The 23317-nt window shown below is 37.7% G+C and overlaps 1 protein-coding gene across 7 annotated transcripts in view; it reads left to right on the forward strand.

The window, feature by feature from the left end:
- LOC129745251 (switch-associated protein 70-like) overlaps nt 1–23317 on the forward strand; it is a 41921-nt gene that overhangs the window by 14399 nt on the left and 4205 nt on the right. For 4 of the 7 annotated variants that reach the window (XM_055738199.1, XM_055738200.1, XM_055738201.1 and 1 more), the window contains exon 2: nt 17729–18246. In XM_055738199.1, the coding sequence (XP_055594174.1) occupies nt 18148–18246 (99 nt within the window). In that variant the 5' untranslated portion in view covers nt 17729–18147. Of the gene's footprint in view, nt 1–17703; nt 18247–23317 lie in introns of all 7 variants that reach the window. The other 3 variants (XM_055738205.1, XM_055738204.1, XM_055738202.1) reach the window with 2 other exon arrangements.

Raw genomic sequence — 23317 nt, forward strand, 5'->3', positions numbered from 1 at the left:
AACACGAAAAATTTTCAAGTAATTTCTATCAAATGAGACTGGGCGAAAATGTTAGAAAGATCTTGATGAGACAAGAAAAAAGATTAGGGCCAAAAAAATCTACCGTGGGAGAAAAAAGTGATTAGTTAAAAATTCAGTACAAAGCAGCCTTTCAAAACCATTTGCATGTCGAATGAATTTCTACATTAGCCAGCTCTAGTTGAAAATTTTTGCCACAATTTTCCTTGGACTTGTGATATAGCTCAGTTGGCAAGTCAGTTCTTCCTGAGCCGATGTTCGTGAGTTCGAGCCCAAGAGTAAACATCGATCGCAATTGTACCGGTTATTTTTCAATGACTGTAAATGAAAATGTAAAAAAATATAGTCTTTAAGAACTAACAACTTGAAATTCATAAAGTTTTAGAAAAACTTTCTTGCTACTCCATTAATAGCCCTGCTTGTTCAAGAAAACCTTGAACATACTTGGCTTTGCTTTCATCTGTTAGATTGTTAGAATAGTTAGATTGCATATGAAAATGCTTTTTTGAATCCTGAACCGGAAATATCAGGCTCGACCCGTCGGCATTTAACGTCCTGGCGAAGGCTGTGCTGGATTATGATGACCCTCTTCTTATCCAGGGAAAGGTTCCAATACTCTACATTTATTTTAGTTCTCCTCACTGTGGAAATGTGATTCGAGCAATTGAATTCTCATTTACATGTTGTCAGGATCACATTATGCTTCCGTTTCCTGTTTGCCACAGATTCCAAATGCTTCGTTTCACACTTCGTTTGTCCAGGCACCTGTTCTATTACCGGATTATCCTCAGGCTCCCTCTCGCTCATGTTACCGTACTCAGCTATAAACTCATTTTTTTTTTTTGGTTCGGATACAGCTTACCATCCACGTGCCTCGAATATTTTACTGATAGTGAAAGGAAATATCTGGAAATGGTTTTTCGCATGCTACGATGGATGTACGTCATTTGGTCTTTGAAATAATGAAAAATAATAGCTGTTTCCACAACAAAATGACGTTGGTAACATAACTTCCGTCAATAAACCTTTTTCACAAATCATGTATTTTGCCATGTTTTGTCATCGTTTACACTGATAGTGTACAGATTTGATTATTGAAATTTGCTCGGAGGCTCAATAATTTGTAAAGCGGCCCACCACACTCCCCCATACCAAGAGGCTCGTTTGAGCCCCCTGGTAATGGACGCTTTCTGTTCTTAGCATGCCTGACAGCAAAAAACAATTATCAACAACAACTTAACGCGAGCAAAATTTACTCATGCTGAGAACTTAAAAAAATATTTACATTATGCGGGGAAAGGGTACGATACGATAAACTAAATTTAGACTTGATCTCAGTGGAAAATGATTTCCTTTTAAGAGATCCATTTTATTCAACAAAAACAACAAAAATTAAACAAGAATCTATAAAACTAATACTTTACAAAAGAAAAATTTAAAAAAAATGTTCTACTACTAAATTAAAATTAACAGATTAAAATTATTGACTAATACGCAAAAAAAACTGGCAAGGTGATTTGGTTATTGACTAGAGTAATCCTTTGAGGTGACGAATGAGTTGAGTTTTGAAAGAGCTACGGTTGTTAGTGCTTTTAAAGGCTTCTGGAAGACTGTTGTAAGATAATGGTCCAATGTAGGAGATTCTGCGTTGACCGAAAGATGTTGAACAGCGACTTTGAAGCAAATGATTTGACTGACGAGTAATTCGAGAGCGAGTACCTGAGCTAAACAATAAATTACGGTTATTATCTGTGGAGTTTAAATTATCGAACACGTACATTAATGTTTGCAAGCTGCACAGTTTAGATAATGGCAAAACATTATGAGATGTACTTGAATAAAGTAATGAAGTTGGATAGAGGAAAGGTAGTTTGAAGATAGTTTTCATACAACGATTCTGTAACGTCTGCAACCGGGCAAGAAGGGAAAAAGATGCCCTCCCCCACACTGCTATAAGATAGTTAAACTGAGAATGAATGAATGCAAAGTAAAATTTCATAAGAACATGACGCGGTACAAAATTCCTGACTCTCCAAAGAATGCCAAAGAATGTCAATAAAAACACGTTTTTGCAAAAAGTTCCGTACTGAAAATTTTACTCGCTGGCGCACACGTCAGATTGCCAGATTACGGCAGTGGATACAAAAAAGGACTATGATTATACAGTATTTGTATCAAAAGAATTGACGTATATAATACCATATTCTTGCTAAAAATAATTGATATGTTTGAGGTTTTGTTAGAAGTTTTTTGGTAACTGGTACCGAGGCAGCGAATCATATCTAGTTAGCCTAGACTTTGAGTTGCTAGGGGAAACTAATGAAATTTTGACTTGTAAGTTAGCCTTCAGTAAGAATAAATACGTCTTTATTTTATTTGTACACACGTGGTTTCATTATTTGAACCGAAGTCGAATATAACAGTTACTTAATTTTTTTGCCGGCAGAAACAAAAACAAGTTTTGATATTAACTTTAACCCTCTAGTGCCCAATCACGCTTTAGACGCGGTCCACTAAAGTCGGCATTTGGTATCCTTATAAATCTTTGATCAATGTGTTTTTCGATCTAAAAAATGTTTTACAGTAATTCACTGTTCTGGTTTGATTTGTTTAGAAAAAAAATACTACTTTAGGTTGGAGGAGAGATGATTTCGAAAAAAATGTACAATATTCACTTTTCATACAAAATGAAATAACTTAGTTATTGGTGGAACAATTTTAACGAAAAACTTATAAAAATATACCTATCAGTCAGAGTTAATATGTTTCAAAATTTAGTAAAAAATTGCTCGAAGTTTGGAAACTAGATCCGAAGTAGTACTGAAAGTCAAGTTCCTAAGCCTCTGTGATTATACAATTTTTGAAAAAAAACTGTTAAAAAATCTTCCTCATCTATAAAGTTTTTCGAAGAACAAAAGTTGTTTGTAATCATAAAACTATTAAGCTTCTGTTAATTTTTCAGCAAAAAAATTGGGTTCTAGAGGGTTGAGTGATTGTTCGTTGTACTGAAAGCTGAAAACCTTTCAAAATAATGAGCTTGCAACCCTGCTGTAGGGCTGGCTTTAAGACTGCTTGGTTTTGCTCGAGACACTGACAGAAAATCAAAAATTCCAATCGTGAATTTCTCTACCGAAAAAAGGTTGTCCCAGAAATCACAACTCGAAAAATTATTAAGTGTTTTTTTTCAAATTTGGAACACCTCCAATTTTTAATCTGATAATTCTTTGCATCACACTATCCTTACACTATGAACGGGAGGGCGTCGATACGAAATCAGTGTATAATATGACTAATTTCAAGCAACACAATTGTTTCTTTATGTTATCGTCGAATTTAGTTTGCGGTGAACAACGTCCAGGTGACATCCAAGGACATAAGCCTTTTCGTCAAGCGAGAATCCAATAGGCGGTGGAAGCGATGCCGAATTTGGGTGATGGTTTTACATTAGTCTAAGTCCAAGTCCAAGTAGGATGCAGCTAAAATTTCACCCACCTTTTGACAGATCTTACGGGTTTTTCTTAAGGAAAGAAAGAATAACTCCATTCCAGCTTCAAACTAGGAGTTATATTTTTCGTAAAACGACAATTCTTGACCGATTGGTTTTTTACGAGCTTCAATCGTAAACTAAAACAAGGATAAATCAAATCAATCAAATAGGATAACGCGCGTGATAACACCCGCTACTAAACTATTGGAATCACCAGCCAGCCTGATCATCCATCGGTCGTCCGTCATCGTGACTCATAAATTCAACTACAAAACCGATGTGCCATGTAGAGGAACGAATTGGATATCATGACTATTGTCGTCGTGGGTTCTTGTGCCGCGCGAATTGAGCTGTGGAAATCTCCTCGGGAACGGAATACCCGAAAGAGTTGGATGCCCTAAAGAGGAAACGATCTCGAACGCCGAGAACTTGAGCAACGGCCTTGACCGTCGTCGCTCGTCGTCGTAGTAGAATCTTATTCAGCTGGTTGATTGTAGTTTTTTTTCTGGGTCCACCGTATTTTACAGTGTGTGCCTTAATGTTTGCACATTATATTTTGAAGTGATTGTTGGAACAAATCTTCCCATATTTTGAAATCTTAAAAATTTGGAAAATTAAACAAAAATCAAAATTTTGTCTTGTATTTTCTGGTGTAGTCATCTTCGTCTCCGTCAAACTGAGAGTCAAGAAATAATAAGTATGCACGAGCCCTACTGTTGAGAGTACAGTACAGTAATTTTCATACTTTTAACCACGTTCAGGATGGCGCCATGGTCGCCGGCTCGCTTCCAAACGAGCCGAGCTATAAGATCATAACGGACATCATCGGACAAGATCGTCAGGCCCTGTTTGCTGCCGCCAGTTGACGGATGAAGAAAATATGAGCTTATGACCATATATGCAAGTTCGGCTAATGGTGGCGTTTGGATTTATTACTCCCGCTCGATTGTGATGCTGGTTCAATCTGAGGGAGAAGCTGTCCACCGCACCAGTCGGAAGTTTTGTCGTTTTTTTAAGTAAACATGTGTACCGGCTCCCTCTCCTCTATAGTGTATTTGCGGCTTGGTTGATGAACAGGCTGATGATATGTTTTATTCTTGGAAGAAGGGCTTCCCATTCAATCGAAATGGACAGATATTGTTCTGTCACGACGACTACGACGACAATCACACGCGACATTGGGCGCACTTATGGAAATTTATCAGTGCAGAAAACGGTACCTAGTGAGTACCTTACTAGCTAGTTATAAACGGAAATGTCAACTATATAGCGAACATGACACCTTGAGGTGAAACGCTGTTGCACTGACCGAACTAAGTGATCTTAGCTTTTTTTTTTTAAAGCAAAACTAATGATATAACAGGTTGATACACTACTTAGTTCACAGCACAATTAATGTCGAATTGGCATTTTTTGTCTTGTTTTAAACTTTGTAATGGACATACTAGTGTAATCCTAATCAAATTCCAGTCAGTTTTTTCAGTTCTCTGCTACAGCCTTTCTGTACAAGTTTCGAACACACTTTTTTCTTTGAAATATCCGCTGTTACAATAGTTTGGGCGGTTTTGACTGAAAATTCTGTTGTCTACACTGGTAAGGTTAATGATGAGCGGTCTGTCAAAGTGCAAACTTAAGCATTAGGGTGGCAATTAATGCATGGGAACAATTTCATTTTCGAATTTTGAAAACGAACCATATTTAGTTTGTTTTAAAATTTCGATTTTTTACCCTAAAAACACATAAGGAGGATCAAAGGAAATCGGGAAGTTAAAATTTTAATTTTAATACCAAATGACTTAAAAATGAATAGGGCGGCATCCATAAATTACGTAACGGGAAAAGTACAGTTTTTACACCCTTCCCCCGTATGACTTTAGTGACCAAAATTTGAAAAAAAAAGTGACCAAATAGTGACTTTGAGGACCGAAAAAAGTGACCAAATAGTGACTATGTAGAACTAAAAAAATTACTTTGAAGTACAGGGGGGGGGGGGGGGGGGGGGGGTCGAAATTCAAATTTAGGTAAAAAATTCTTTTCCTCATTTTCAACTGGAAGTTGAGTGAGATATTCCGCTGTTATTTTTTAATTTGAACAAAAAATATTTAATCACGATTTAAAATGTAAAAAAAACCATTCTAAAGACGAGATAGGGTTTTTGTATATCAAGTTTTGAGTTCCAATACAAAAGGTTGATTGAACTGAAAATAAAAATCTACAATCAAAGTTAGTTTCAATGCACAGTTTGCTTGTTTGTCTCTCCGGTGTGTCGGTGGTTACAGCTTATGTAGCATAGAAAATTGCGTTAAGTGAAACAAAAATTAAAGAATCTAAAGTGTTGTTTAGTAGATGTTAAAAAAGAAGGAATATTCAGTGAATTATTTGAAGCTAACTCTTATGAATATTAGAGTTCTGATACTTCGTTTTATGGCCAAATAATGATTGTTCTAATGCTACATATGTGGGGGTCGTTTTTTTCTCCTTTCGGAGATCCGTGGAATATTTTTTTTCCAACAAATTCTCGCGCTACGGTGTTATGAAATGTGGTTACTAGGAAAGTGAACGAAGAGATCAAGGAAGATGTAGTTTGATGGGACTTCAATAAAATTTTGGAAATCAATTGGTGGTTTGAAAATGCTGAGAACATAGGATCTGACGACGGGACATGCACAATCAAGTTCGGACGCGTTGCTGAAAATGATAGTCAAAAACAAAGCAAGCAGTGAGGACGTTCTAATTATTTGAATTATTTCTCTCTTTTCTCTTTCGCTCTTGTATTCTTTGATCAGACTTATTTTAGCTTTAGCTCTACCACGCAGTGATTCACTGACAGTAAACATGCGTTGCCATGGGAACGGGGGCGGAGGGTCTGATTCCTAACCTTTTGGAGATTTTGATGTTCTCAAAGTGGGTGGCGAGGAAGAGAGATTGGGCCGACTTTCCCGAGCAGTAGCGGTGTTCAATTATGCTACAATGTCATTATCGATTAGGTTTCATTGAGATGCTCGGCAGAAGTAATGGGATTCGTGATTTTTGTTGAAGCAACTTGCTATGTGGAAAATTCTAGGCATTAATTGACTAGTCTCTAGATTACCGTACAATGTGAGCATAATTGGTAAGCGAATGCCGACTGCTGGTTGTTCGTTTGGCATGAGGAGCGGTAGGAATATCAATCATTTATTTGTTTTTTCACCAACATAGTTACATTTTGAAGATGGAATGTTTTGCTCTTATGTTTTTGTATTTCCCTAGACTAAATTGATTCAAGCCTCCCAAATATTAATGGAGTAACTAATATACGTTCAAAAAATAGATTTGCGTATTGCGTCTTAGGAATCAATGAATGTTGATACTTTTTTGGAATTTTAAGAATTTCATACTTATTATACTGTCTTTTTTTCTGTTTTGATTTAGCATTTCGAGCAATATTTAATCCATTTTATCTCGCGAGCATGATTGATCATTTTTTATATCTTATTTTTTTATCTATGTTAATTCTTTGTAAGTATTTTTTAGAAACTGGAAAAAGGTCGTTAAACGGTATTGAGCATTCAACTTAAGGTAAGATTTGGGTTCAATGGAATGGTAAGATTTTGATTATGGTGTTGTATGGTAAGATTGATTTGCTATATTTCCATTTTAAATGATTTATTTGATATATAAATAATAGAATGACCAATCAGGTGCCAGCTGGGCAGGTATCTACACGTATGCGGAATACCTGTCGAAGATTCATTGCATGTTAAATGTGATGAATTTTAAAACGGCTGTGTAGTTGATTGACTCATTCACTCATATAAAACTATCACATACACGTTAAACATTCACGCCACAACAGTTCATACGAAGCCATGGTGTCGGGTATGCGGTAATTTGCAGTACAGATTCGCCGAAATATTAATCTAAAGGATGCAATTTAGCGCATGCGTTGGCGAAACTGCGGTGAATCCGTGCACCCATGGTGGATTATCTACATACATACATACATACAATCAAAGTTAGTTTCAATGCATGAACGTCAAATAATGTCGTAGTTCGAAATGTCTCAAGCCAAGGGTAATTCATGTCGAAATTCCGCCGGAGGCGAAATAAATTTTTGACTGACTGATCAAGTAATTTACCGTTACTACGTATTTTCGCCTCATGTAAATATTAACACGCGCAATTCAAATTACTCTTTCATTGGTTTATTTTCGGTGAAAAAAGTAACTTTTGGTGATAAAAGTGACCATTTTTCGGAAAATAGTGGCTTTAGTGACCAAATGATGAAAAAAGTGACTTTTTAGTGACTGACCCAAAAAAAGTGACCAAGTCACTAAAAAGTGACTCGCTACCAGCCCTGCGTATGTGATTTGTGTGAAATTGTGATGAAATCACTTAAAAATAGTTGTAGAATGATTTTTTAATGGAACAAAAATATTATTACGTTTCGCTGAGAATACCTCCCCTCGCCTTTCTAAGCCACTACTCGTAAGGATCAAGCTTACTCCCTCCTCTCCCTAAGAGCGTTACGTAATATATGGATGTACCCTTAAACGTCGCCATCTGGTGTTATGTCTAGAAACATTAAAAAAAAAGATTTTCTGGGTGTTCGCAACACATGCCTCCAAATAACAGTCGTCGCCCATGTCGAAGAGGATAGCGTTCAAGTCTTCTATGGCAACGACCATCAAATCGAGTCTCGGTCATGGTATAGGTACATAGGGCTCTTTATGTGGGTTGATGGTTTGAGCATTTGTAAGATGCCAGTCATCATATCTTTTGTAGAAATCTAGTAAGCATAGGTATATGATAATAATAAGGAGGCCACGATCGTATGAGTGTAATTTCATCATTATTGCTCAACACGTCAAACAATAATGTTGTATAAAACCACAAGTCTCTCTCTTTTTCCGGCCCCTGCAGATTCGGAAGTGGATTTGGAAGGCGACTGAAGCTTCTGATCCGGACAATACCTGAACTGATAACTCTGGAAAGCAGATACGTTCCGGATACTCTGGCGAAGTTTTCCAGGCACTGGCGCTGTCAAGATGGCAGGTAGTGGCGGAGCCAGGGATTGCGGATGACGTTTGTCCTTCTGCCAGTCGCTGCAGGGAGCATCTCAGTACTAGCTAAGAGCAAGTTCACTGGTGTTTGGAAAAAGTGGTAGAAATTTTCACATTTTGGGAAAAAGTAGTAGAAATTTTTGACAATTCTACCATGCCAAATGTTTTCAAGATCTTTGGGCGTTGTATTTTTTTACAGCACTGTTTCTATTTCAGCCGTATGTGGTAGAAATATTGCTATTTTTGCATCACAGCATGCGAAACCGATTGTATGCCATTTAACCGAAAACGATTGCCCAGAATGACTTTTCCCCAGAATGACAAATACACGAAATCAAACCTCAGAATGAACCATTTGCCAGAAAAAAATTCTCCAGAATGCACCATTTACCAGAATTTTTTTCCCAGAATGGAACATTTCCCAGAATTTTTTTTCCCAGAATAGAACATTTCCCAGAATGACACAAATCCCAGATTATTTCCTCTTGTATCATTTTGTTTTTATTTTTGTGCTGTTAAATCTAATGAATTCTTGTAAATTTCATATGATTCCAATTAAATTTTCAAAATGATTTTTCAAATGAAACCAATTGTTTGAAAGTTTCCAACTAAAATTATTTAAGAACCGATATTATGTTTTGTGGTTTGGGTACTTGAATTAATTCAATGCCAACCATGGTCCTTTGAAAACCGTTTTGGTATCCGACTCCTCACGCTGCGTGTTCTAATTTGGAAGACGTTTTGTCCTTCACGCTGTCGCGTGGCGGACGGGGCTACGGGATCAGCCCTAGCTTTCACGCAGACCTAGGAAGCTCCGGCAGACCTAGACTAATGTAATGGGGTCGCCGCTTCCGACGGCGGGTTGGCGGCCACCTCGGATTTGGGAGCTTCGGCGGCTTTGTGCCGCCTCAGCCCCTTCATTCTCATTGGTTGCGGCTTTGCCGCAATTGAATAAAGTTATGAAACCCCATTTTTTTGTAACAATTCCTTTTTTTTTAAATAATTTCTAATAAGGATAAATGTTTCCAATTTTCTGGGAAATGGTTCTTCTGGCGAAAAAATTTCTGGAAAATGGTTCATTTTGGTGAAAAAATTTCTGGGAAATAGTACATTCTGGCGAAAATTTTTCAGGGGAATGGTTCGTCTGGGGAAAAAAGTTCTGGGGAATGGTTCTTTCTGGCGATTGAATTTCTGGGGATTTTTCATTCCGGGCAATGGTTTTCGGGTAAATGGAGTACAACCTGCGAAACTACAACACGTGTTGTAGAAAAACTTGAAGGCCACAGATCTTGAAAATGTTTTTGCATGGAAAATTTTTCAAAATGTGCTAAAAGTGACAAAATTTCTACCACTTTTTCCCAGCATTAGTGAACTAGCTCTAACGGATCCAGAAGTGGTGGTCAACCGTTGAATAAATTTGTTTTCGCGGACAATCTTACTTAACTGCTGTTTTCCAGTTCTACATTGTTCCTGAAAATTTTAGTTTTTTGGAAAATTCATAACCTACCTCTTAAAATGCTCAATGGAGTTGAAATTCGACGATCTGTAGGTATTTTTAGAGGTTAAAGGATATTATGCAGTATTTACTCTCGTACAAAATGAGCAATTTTCTCGGCTTCTATACCATATTAGGCGGAGTTATCACGTGAAAAAGACAATTTTTTCACGACAAATTGCAGGTCGTTTTATAGAATGGTCGAACAATACATTTGGAACATCGTTGAGCTGGAAAGTTAATGTTTTATAATATTCCACTTTTCCCCAAAGAAAATGTAAAAAATTAATAGGAGCGGCCACTAGGGCCTTTATTAATGATTATTGATTAACGAAAAAAAAATCTTAACCAAGTTTCAACTCATGTTTAAAGTTAGAAATTATCTTTCAGCATCTGAAAGTTTGCAAACATTATGTAGGAATCTGTAACTTTTGAATTTTGATGAACTTATCTCTTTTTCCTTATTCGATTATTTACTTTTGATCCATCAAATTCTGATGATGAAAATTAAAATTGGTCTAACAGATTTGTTAATTTTTTTTTTCAAAAAAAAGAAATACTTCATGGTAGTCTTAAGGGACTCAAATAATAGATCTGTCGAGATTAATGTCTCGACAGAATGAAATAATGGAGCAACTTAAACTCCAAAACAGCTCCCAGGAGAGAATTAGTTCACAATTAGTGAAATTTTCATGCCTGGAGACCTTGATTGAGGGTATAGATACGCTCTCAAATCAAATAAACGGTCTGAAAAAAGAGCTGTCATCGCTTAAAAAACTGGAACTGTCCAACACGGCGACAATAAATGAAATTGTCCAGTCCTGCAACGAGGATAGTCGTTCGTTGAAAGCTGACTTCAGCCAGGCAGTATCAACAATATTAGCAGCCAGTCAATCACCAATAGACATTCAAGCGGATCTTGATAGTCTAAGACTGGAAATCGGGGAACAACACCGTAGCTGCTATATAAATTTTGAACAGGAGCTCACTCCTACGCTCCAGTCAATCGCGGTGGAACTGAACGCGTTAAGAGCTACAGTGAGGAATCCTGGTGTAAACGAGGACCTTATTGATGAATTACGGTCCATTCACGACGCTGTGAAAGCCAAACCGGCCGATCATCAACACGACTCAGGACCAACTTTAGCCGAGGAAATTGTTTCGTCGTCAAGGGTAAATCCATCTACTTCGTCTAGCGGCTGGAGACGAATCGGAAACAAAATGCTTTGGAAACCTCAACAGTACTGGGAAGAATACGACGAGAGGAAACGGAAGCGTGCGGCTCAAGTCAAGGCCTCGGAAAAAGCCAGGCGAAAACAGCATAAAAAACAGCAGCATCAACAAAGACAAAAAGAAATGTTCCTATCAAGAAAACAACAGAAGCAGTCACGAAAACAATCCCCCGTAAAAAATTCATCAAAAGCAAGAGCCACTACTGACAAAGAGCTACTGGCTGCCGCAAAAGTCGCTTTTAATAGAAAATCAACTCCGAAAGCGAAGATCCCGACCTTCATCAACTTCCAACGGGGAGAAACATTGAACCCCGGTCCTAGTTCTGCTTCACCAAATGTGCTAAGGCATCGAAAAAGGCCTTCAAATATTCCTGCGCCACCCCCGGTCTCTCCACACCTTCCGAACTCATCAACATACCAGAACAGTAACACGATTCCTCTGTATTTATAAACCAAGCGGATCATGTTACCATTCGTTCGTGCGATCACCCAGTTATCAATAATAAAGAAATTGTGGCATATTGCCAAAACTTTAACAGAATGCGAAGCGCATCTAAACTAAACACAATTCATAAAAATTTAGTAGCAAGTAATTATACTATCATTTTAGGAACCGAAACAAACTGGGATGATAGTATAAAAAGCGAGGAAATTTTTGGATCGCGTTACAATGTCTACAGAGATGACCGAAATTTCAATTTGTCCGACAAGAAATCAGGCGGAGGCGTTGTAGTAGCAATAAGCTCTGCTTTCGATTCTGAGCTCATTGAAATAACTAAGCACAAAGAATTTGAGCAGGTGTGGGCAAAAGCTCAAATCTTCAAGGAAACTCATATTTTTGGGTCGATCTACTTTCCTCCAGAATATGCCAGTAAAGATTATTTCCAAAAGTTTCTACTGAGCATAACAGAACTATTCAAAAGCTTCCAACCCGAATTCAAAATTCACCTGTATGGCGATTTTAATCAATCGAATCTACAATTTTTACCCGATGAAGATAATGAAGCAATCCTTTTACCGATTTTTGGAGATAATGAAACATTACAATTCCTTTTTGACAATCTTGCTACCTTATGTCTTAATCAAATAAATCATGTGAAAAATGCCTGCAATCGCTATCTCGATTTACTGTTTTCAAACTTGACTGATGACTTTTGTATTTTGGAAGCTACTAATCCAATTTGGAAAAATGAGACATTTCATACAGCTATCGAATTTTCAATTATATGTTCTGACAACAAAGGAATACCAGAATACGAATATGAGGAGACCCTTGACTTTTTCCATGCAAATTACACAATGATTAAAACTAAATTACAATCAGTTAATTGGCAATCATCATTTCAAAGCGAAACCAATTGTCACGAAAACCAAATTGTCAATCAGGTAGCTATTTTTTATAACATTCTTGGTAATATCTTGAGTAAATATGTCCCAATAAAAATAAAGCGACGAACGAATAATAACAGAAATCCGCCATGGTTTTCAAAAGAGCTAAAGCATCTTAGAAATAAAAAGCAGAAAGCGCATAAAAACTGGAAGAAGACACCATCGCTAGCTAATAGTTTAGAATATCAAGAAGCATGCAACCAACTAGCCATATGCATTAATACCTCCTTCGAAGAATATAATAGGAAAACAGAGGAAAACATTAAATCTAACCCAAGAAGCTTCTTCAAGTATGTAAGTTCCAAAATGAAAAGTAATAATTTTCCATCTCGTATGCACTTGGACAGCGCTAACGGTAATAATTCCCATGAAATATGTAATTTGTTTGCAAATTTCTTCCAAAGCGTTTACACCAGTTTTTCGGAAGCCGATCGCGACACTGCGTTTTTCGATTATTTTTCCGACTCAGCATCATTGACTGTGGTAGATTCAATCACCCTTGAGGAAATACACAAATCAATTTGCTCCCTGGATAGCTCCAAAGGACCCGGGCCTGATGGAATTCCTCCATTACTTTTAAAAAATCTTGTAAATGAACTAAGTATGCCCTTGTTTCTATTGTTCAACTCATCGTTGAAATCCGGTGTTTTTCCTCAAGTATGGAAAGAATCTTTTCTTGTACCTATTTTCAAGTCGGGGAAAAAGTCTGACATTAAAAATTACCGGGGTATAGCAATCTTATCGTGCATACCGAAACTTTTTGAAGCAATAGTAAATCAAAAAATATATAATCAAATAAAAACACTCATAACTGAAAAGCAACATGGATTTGTTAAAGGACGATCTACAGCGACTAATTTACTTGAATTCGTTTCTTATAATATCCACTCTATGGATCAAGGAAATTCCGTTCAGGCTCTATACACGGACTTCAGTAAAGCTTTTGATAGAATCGACATCCCTTTGTTAATTTTTAAACTACATAAAAACGGATTCAGTACACAACTGCTGAAATGGATTGAGTCGTATTTGACAAACCGTACACAAATTGTTAGATTCAATGGTTCACTTTCGAAAAGCATCTCCGTTACATCTGGTGTGCCTCAAGGCTCCCATCTCGGTCCCTTATTATTTATCTTATACGTCAATGACATTACTTATTTACTGAACCAGCTAAACGTGCTTATATACGCAGACGATATGAAGCTTTATATGATAGTCAACAACGAAGAAGATTTCAGGGTGTTTCAAAATGAAATAAATATTTTTTACAAATGGTGCAGTAAAAGTCTTCTTGAGCTAAACGTGAAAAAATGTTCACATATTGTATTTACAAGGAAAAAATATCCGTCATATGAAATTGTCACATTAGGAAATGAGCCTGTGGAGAGAATCAATAAGATAAGAGATCTAGGTATTATATTGGACTCAAAACTTACTTTTGTAGATCACTATAACTCAGAAATTAAAAAATCAAATAGTATGCTTGGCTTTATAAAACGTTTTAGTTATAATTTTCAAGACCCATATACATTAAAAACATTGTACACAGCTTATGTCCGATCCATACTTGAATACTGCAGCGTTGTGTGGTTCAAATTTCTCATAAAAACCGTCTAGAATCCATTCAGAAACAATTTGTTCTATTTGCTTTACGAAATCTAGGATGGTCTCAGAGCCAATTACCAAGCTACGAATCACGCTGTTTACTAATAAATATTGAACCATTAAGTGTTAGAAGAGAATTTGCTGCAATCTCCTTTGTAAACGACATAATTAATCAGCGTGTTCAATCTACTTATCTACTAAATCAGTTAAACTTTTATTGTCCGAGTCGCCAGTTGAGAACCAGAAATCTGTTTATTTTAACCTCTGCTCGAACTGATTATGGTAAAAATAGTCCAATCAATTGTCTTATGCAGAATTATAATAAAAACTACCAGAACATAGATTTTACTATGTCTAAACAGCAGCTAAAAAGTGCTTTTTACGGCGACAGGCACTTAAGAACCTAATATTGTAGTATTTAAAGTAATATTAAGATTGTACTACTAGTTTTAAGAATATACATATATGTAGCCTACGATGTTTGGTGAAATAAATAAATATCAGTCAGTAAAATTTATTTCATTAAACATCCATTTCTTTAAGGTACCTGAGCAAAATGATGGTCGAAATTTTTCTTGGTTACTAACTTTTATCTCTTACTGTATCAGAAAAGGGGTAGGCATAATAGCGGCAGGTTATCCAACGATATATTATGGGCCACATTACATAAAACGAGTCGAGTAACTCGACACTATCGAGTCGAGCGAAATGTCGTATTTCGTATTACGGTAGTCGAGTGAAACTGATCGAATTAATTTAAGTGCTGGAATGGTGGCTATCATGTTGAAATTTTTCGCAGTCGACTCAGTCGAGCTACTCGACTCAAGTTCGATTCAACTCGATTACTGTAATACCAAAATGGCTCACTCGAGTAAAATGACTCGCCTTAGACCAAGCCCACCGGGCGTTGCTATTTCGGTCGGTATTTTAGATGGTTTGATTGGTTGCGTTTTTAACTATTTACTGATTTTCGCACCCATTGTTGCCATCCAGGTTGGTATTTGTGTTTGTTTATTTTCTGAAGGCGACGACTGGCTGCGTTGCTACCGGGTTGCTACATAAACGCATCCTGTAACAACCTACTGCTCGAATGCTATTTCTCGAATCAAGTTAGCGACTGTTGGTGCGATGTTGGGTTGATAGATATGTTGCTGTATGTACTCGATTCGAGGTTTAGCAACCATTGGTGGGCTTGGTCTTAAGTAATAGGGCCCTTAGTCCCTAAGTAGCTTTTCTGGTTTGGACAGCAGAGCCTACTTCTGACGTGTTCGCATATCTGGAAAGATCCTTTACCTAAATTCATAGTGGAAACATTGCAGGAAATTCCGTGCCAATGTTGGCACCGTAACTGAGAACGAGCATCGACAAGATAAATAAAACAACATGACAATCTCATCGAGATAAACTTGAAGTTAGATTATCTGGCCGATAGTGTCCGATTTACCCCGTCTAGAGCACTTATCATTAAATTAGAGTAAAAATGGATTTTTACATTAATTGTGGCAAAATACTTTACCTTAAAGAATATGATATTTAAGGAACAATATATACAAAAAGTGGGCGCATAGTCTAATATGATTTAAAGATAAAAAGCTTATCGTTTACTCCACGAAAATTTTCAATTATCGTCTGAGAATTCTTTTTTAAAACTACATTTCCGTGTATTTGAGAAGGAGATAACTGTTCTACTGAAAAATTGATACTGAAGTAACTATAGAATATATATTTTAGAATATAAATATGTGGGTATCTACTATCGTGGGGAATGAAATTTCGCCCCGGGTGCTCATTATGTACCAACTTACCCTACGTTATCCTATCGATTTCATAGGAAATCTTTTATCCCATTTCAGTTAAGGAGTTCACTCGATTGCTCGTTTCACTAACATGATTTCAACATTTCTTTATTTGATTTTGATTTTTTTCACATTCAGTATTCACGGATGCTCCCAGTAAAACATACTACATACTTATTATAATTGGAACATCGATCAAGTTAATCTCTTTTGTTTTCATTTATTCGTTTTGATGGTGGGTTTAAATGCTCCAACAATTTATTTGAAACCATTTTTAAAAATTTGTATTGACTGGAGTCGGAACGGTTTAAAGTTTCATTTTTGTTGCCGCTAGGTTTTTTTTTCTGACAATTGAATTCTGATAAATAACTGGAAAATAAACAAACAGACAGTTGTGATGATGCACTGATATCACATTCAAGTTTGAATTCCTCTAGAGAATCTTGACTCATCGCTGCTCAACTAATTTTATTACGATGGGGAAATGGTGTTATGTCACGTTCTTTATATTTTTACTTGAGCATTGGCATTGCGAATAGTGTCAAGAAACTAAGCCATTGCATTGACTACATCAATTGAAATGAATCATCGATCAGAAGAATAATTTTGATTTTTTTTCTGGTATTCAAATTTCAAAATACACATAAAAAAGCACGATTGCTTATTTGGAACACGGGGTTCATTGATACGTTCTCGATTAAAGTTTGCATCGATCACCTTGCACATGTTTTTTAAAAAGAGATTAGCAAACAAATGATTTTGATTAACAGAATCAACGGCACCAAATCCATATTCTTGAATTCTATTGACGGTTTCGAAAAGATATCGGTTTTCATATTAAATAAATTCAAATCAAACGCGAGCAGAGAAATTTAAAATATGCCATTTATACCGAGATTAAAATTAATAATAAATTCGAACGCAATTCAATCAACCCGCAGAGCAGCGAGCGGAACCACTTTCCATATTTGGAAGTGCGGGAGTTGTGCTTCTAGATATTGTGTTCAAAATGCTTTTTTTTTTTTTTTTTTTATTTATTTATTTGAATAGGTACTAAGCACAAAATTGGCTATCAGCACCAGACAAAAGCAAAACCTATTTTACAATATTTTCCTAATTTACAATCTAATTATCTATTCTATTCTCTCAAAAAAAAAAATTATAATAATAATTACAATACATATTTGAATAATTTTTTATAACTAGATTTTTGAATATAATCCTATTTCTCGTAAGAATTGAAAAAGATTTTTCAAAGGGATCTCACTGTTGTCTTTTAATATGTTACAATTAATTTTTAATTGGCTTCTTAGAACGGAATATTTAGTACAATCTTCTAAAATATGATTTACATTCAAAGGTAAATTACAAGTTTCGCACATTGGACGAGGTCCCTTATCAAATATAAAGCTGTGTGAAAATGAAGTATGTCCTATCCGTAAAAAAATGCTTTTATTATACGGATCGGAGAATATTCTCGCAAAATAGGGCGACCAACACGTTTGCTATCTAATCCGCCGTTCACGAATGGAAAATTTTCAATGAATTTTTGAAAATTATGCGTTTCTTTCCTAGCATTATCATAACAGTATCCATCGTCTTGAACTTATAGTTTTTGATGCTAAATATGTTCTAGCTAACTAAACCTTGTACCCATTCAGCAGTGTGATGTGAGCAATTAATCAAGTACCAAATGGAGCCCCAATACGACGAACCGGCAAACTTCAATTCCTCTAAACTGTGATAAACCATGCAAGTGCAAACGACAGCAACGTAATAAAAGTGATAACAATTAAGCAGAACAAAAAAGCGCGGTAGCTGACAGAAGAATTAAAAAAAAAAACGCGCGCGTGAGAAATTGAATGCGCGACGACCCATTCTCGAGACGAGGTGGCTGCCTGGCAAATTGGACGTCTGTGTGCTGTGCTGTGCTGTGGTTAATTCACACGTGTTGTCGTTCATCAGTTTGTCAGAGTTGTCCGGGTTGATCTGAGCACCCCAGAAGGTTGTTGCCGAGAACAATCACCTTTCTGCGATCATTCGAAGGCATAAGGCCATCAGTCGACGGAGAAGAAGAATAATGGCAGCGTTGTTGAAGAATGTGACCAACAGTATTTGGCACGCGTTCAGCGCCCTGCAGCAAGATGACACCGGCTTCGTTGGCAAATCGAAATTGAAGGTGAGTGATATGAAGATTAGTTGCTACCGGCTACTGGACTATCTAAGATCTTTGCTCAATCCTACATTCACTGGGATCTTTGAGTGCAATCGTTGGTACGAAATTGGTCAATCAACTACGTGAAGTCGTTATGAAATAGCAGCAAAATTTACTTACTTTTTATTCAAGTCGTTCAGAAGGCTGAGATTGATCATCTCAACCGCACTTGTATGATTTTATGGTTTTCCCCGATTGTGAAATAACCCTTTCGTACAAAACAACTGCGAAAAAGTTTACACCTTATCAGGACAATGTTTTCTGCGATCCCCACCAGTTTTATCCTCGGTATAGGTTTGTTTGTTATCATTGGTTATATTTTCCAGAACCGAATTCAGTATTGCCACTTGAAAAACTTCCGCTACAGGTTCAAGGTACAGAGGTAGCCCCCCCTCCTCTCTCAATGAGCAACGAGTCAATAGATGTCCAACTGACGCTGTTGAAGGCCTGTTCCGGTCATCTAAGGTCACGATTGTATAATACTAATTTCAGCTAGATACCTTTTCCTGTAGGAATAGCTCACTTTCGATTTGTCATTTGTCAATTCCTTATTTGTATAAAAAATCAACGCACCACATGTTGATCCTAATGATAGCTTAATCATAAATAACTTATTGAAATTGAAATCCATTCCAGTTGAAGTCGAAATGCTCAGAATAATGATTGAAATTTTTTAAGATTCCGACAAAAGCGCTCTTGACCTCATAGTTGTTCAGGCGAATGGGAACGTAGAGTTGCAAATGCTGGTTTCTTAGTCCTCGAGTAGCGTTTTTACGAATTTGAAGCCTATCCAAGTCTATGAGGCGGCAGCGATTTACATAGTTTGGCAAACGAAACGGGTCATGCCAATTCAAGTGACGTATGATATAACGCAAGAAGCGCCGCTGGATAGCCACGATTCCTTTAGCTCCGTTCCGATAGAAAGGGCACATAACAGCTGATGCGTACTCGAGAATGGAACAAACTTTGCAGCAATATAGACTTTAAAGGCAGTACACGTATTCGAAGTCTTTGGTCATGCCAAACAGAAATCCAAGGTTTCTAGAAGCTTTGTCGACAACATAGTTTGTGTGAGTTTTGAACTCCAGCCGATGATCAAGGATAACTCCTAGATCGTTAATGTGGTCTACCCGGATGATGGTTTCGTCTCCAAGGATGTACTCCGCATAAAGAGTGTGTCGCTTTCCCGAAAATGATATAATCGAGCATTTAATGCGGTTCAACGGCAGTCAGTTCATGTTGCATCAGTGAGCAAATGCGGAGAATTGCTGCTGTAAAAAGTCGATGTCATCCTGGTTGTTTATGGCGTGAAAAAGTTTCAGGTCATCAGCATATGCGAGTTTTGTGCCGTCGAGAAGCGAGAGCGTGTCATTGAAGTAGATTACGAAAATTATCGGTCCTAAATGGCTTCCTTGGGGCACTCCTGAGGGGTGGCGGTAATTGCCTGGAAAAGGATTCACCAGTTCGAACAGATAACCTTCGTTCCGGTTTATACCTCTGGAACCAATCCCGTACGGATCCACAGAAACCTAAGCATCCGAGAGATCAGTATAAATGGCGTCATTTTGGGTCTTTAACTTGCCCTGAAGACGACCTCTTAATCATTGGTGATTTTAATCTTCCGGGTATAAAGTGGTGTCCATCGCAGAGAGGCTTTCTGTATCCTGACCCTACATATTCTCCGCTCAGAGAAACCGACGTCTTTCTTCCATGATTTAAAAAACTCTAATTTCCAGGCTATTTCTCACGAGCTAGACTTAGTTGATTGGGAAGCTGAGCTTGATCGATCCGATCCCAACGCTGCAGCAGAAAGAATTACACACATCATCAATCACATTATAGATCTACATGTGCCGAAATGTCTTGCTGTCGAAAATGCTCGAGCGCCTTGGATCACCAAAGATTTGAAACGTATGATAACTATGAAGCGCAAAGCCCTTCGAAACTACAACTGGCTAAAATCACCCTCTTCAAGGGATGAATTTTGTAAGCTGAATTCAGCGTTTTAAAAAGCCAGCGTGACGCTGCTACTAGAATTACTTATCTCGATTGCTACGGAATTTTAAACAAAACCCTAAGTCTTTTTGGAAAAACGTCAAAAACCAGCGGAAAAAGTCTGGATTACCAACGAACTTGTTTCTGGATGGCGAGACGGCCTCGTCGGACCACGATATATGCCATCTTTTTGCTAAAAAGTTTCCTAGTGTCTTTACTTCCTGATCTGTATCCTCTGAACAAATAACTATAGTGCAACTAGAAACGTTCCATCTCTGAATACCCTTTTAAACAACATCTCTTTTGTTTGATGAAGAAACTATTCTGAAGGCAACTGTTAAACTGAAAAAATCTGTTTCCCTGGGCCCCGATTTCATACCAGCTACTTGCTTTGATGCTTTTATGTTCCCGGTCTACAAAAAAGACGAAAGAAGGGATATTAATAACTACAGAGGAATATCGGCTTGGTGTGCAGTTGCTAAATTGTTCGAACTTGTTATCTTTGACCAAATTTTCTCGTTTTGCAAGCAATATATTTGTAATGATCAACATGGATTTATGCCTAAGCGCTCTACGACTACAAACTTATTGACATTTGTGCAAAACAGCTTTGCTGCCGGTTTTCGAGTCGATGCAATTTACACCGATCTGACGGCTGCCTTCGACAAGGTGAACCACGAAACAGCTATTGCGAAGATGGAGAGGCTAGGAATTTGCGGATCCTTATTAGATTGGTTTCGCAGTTACCTCATTGGACGTAAATTTTCTGTAAGATCAGGTAACTCATGTTCCAAACAATTCTCTGGCACATCAGGCGTGCCTCAAGGCAGCCCTTTAGGCCCAGTAGTGTTCCTGATTTACTTCGATGACGTGCTTTAACTACTTGACGGTCCAAAACTTGCCTATGCAGATGATCTGAAGCTTTTTACACTATAAAATGTTCTGGAGATACTGTACTTTTACAGCGACAGTTTGACAATTTTGTCAAATGGTGCGACGACAACTGCCTGCCATTAAACCGCAAAAGATGCTCGGCCATCACCTTTTCCCGTAAACGGCTTTCTTGGAAACCGGATAATTGCTCGAGCAAAGCGCGTAAATGATTTGAGTGTAATTCTTGACCAACAGTTGGACTTTAAGTCGGCACACTAACTAAATGTAGTCGACAAAGCATCGAGGAGTTTGGGATTTATCTTTCGCGTGACTAAAGACTTCAAAGAAATTTACTGCCCGAAAAGTCTCTATTGTAGCCTTGTCCGCTCAACTTTGGAGTATACATCTGCTGTATGGAGTCATTATCAGTGCATTGGAGTGGGTTATCAGATTGGTGCTGATCGAGTGGAGGCCATCCAAAGACGCTTTATACGTTACGCTTTGAGACACTTGAATTGGCAAGATCCGTTCCGCCTCCCTCGAAACGAGAATCGTTGCTACCTCATATCCTTGGACACGCTCCAAGCTCGGAGAGCTACCATTCAAGCACTATTAGTCTTCGATCTTCTGACCTCGAATATAGACTGCCCCATGCTGCTGGAAACTATCAATTTGTGCGTTCGACGTCCAGGACTAAGAGATCGGAACCTTCAGCTTCACATCCTCTTCGCCAGAACAACTATGGAGCTAGTTGCCCTGATAAGTATTACAAGGACATTCAACCGTTTTTCAGAACTCTTCGATTTTGATACCTCTAGGAATATGTTCGAAAGAAGAATTCTAGTGATGTTAAGAACTGTGTAGTCTGTAGTATATACTGTTTTGTTTATTTCATATGAATGTTACTTTTAAGTCTTAGGATCAATACGTGATCCGTTGATATATTAACAATAAACAATATTGTTGCTGACAAAGCAGTCTTGCACGAAAGGTGTGAAGCTCAGGCATGAATCCATGCTAGTCGTTGGAAATGTGAAGCTTGTAAAACGAGAAAATAGAATCCATGACCAGTCCAAAGAGTTTGGATATCGTGCATAGGGCTGATATCCCACGGTTGTAGCTAACATCTCTCTTGTCACCTTTTTCGTGGACAGGAAACATATGAGCTTCCTTCCATAGTAAGGGAAAGATCGCACTGTCCAGCGATGATTGAAAAATAAGTTTGATGGGAGTCAGCAAAACGGGTATAAAACGCTTAGGAAACCATTCAAAGATTAACCTAAAAGTAAGATATTCCGAACAGCCTTGCTCTGGAGAAATGACCCCTGTTGAGAGTTTCTCGGCATGGAGCTCACAAATTTCGGGGTCGAAACTAACTGTTGTGTTCAGGAACATGTGGAACGGAAGCCCTGTTTCTTTCCGCATACAACATTTTTTCGAACTGGTCTTGAAGTTCCATTGTAAACGATAAAAATAACTCCGGTCGCTGGCTGGTTTTTGTATATGCAGAGTTCAGTTTGGGGTATTCGTTCTGAGCGTAGAGCGACTTGTGCTTGTTATAGTTCCGAAGGGCACGTTTTTTGCTGTCTTCAGTTACCGCAGATTTGTCTGATTTAACCCTGGATTTAGTGATAATAGACCTGTAAACGGCACCCCGAGGATTGTTGTTGACCACCTAGGGCTTACTGAAATATGTCTTCTTGCCTCGTTCCATAGTCTTGCCAAGGGCTATCCTCACAAAGCTTCTTACAAAGCGGCCTGCAATCGCTCCTTTCGTGAAGGAATCCTCCATGTACCATGAACGGATGCTGCGGATCCGATCGTGAGTCGCATTGTGGTTACTGTTAGACCCCATACACATATTACCCGTTTTCTATCGGCCGAAAGTTTAGTTGGCTTGTTTTTTATTAGTTGTTCATTAGTTTGGTCTTAAAAGGGGTATGTTTCTGATTTAATATCTTGGAAGTTTGAGCTAAGCGAAACTTTTTTTGTGTCATTTCAATGAAATTTGTAGAAAAAATCCAGACAATTTCCCATAAGAACTTGATCGATCAATTCAGCTCAAAATTGGCATGAGGCCTTCCTCTAGATCAAAAACAATTTTGTTCACCTGGGTAGAAAAATCTTCGTATGAAGTGTATTCTCCAGCGATTCAAAGTTTGACTTC

The sequence above is a fragment of the Uranotaenia lowii genome, chromosome 2 (assembly GCF_029784155.1).
Source record: "Uranotaenia lowii strain MFRU-FL chromosome 2, ASM2978415v1, whole genome shotgun sequence".
In the NCBI taxonomy this organism is placed as follows: Eukaryota; Metazoa; Arthropoda; class Insecta; order Diptera; family Culicidae; genus Uranotaenia; species Uranotaenia lowii.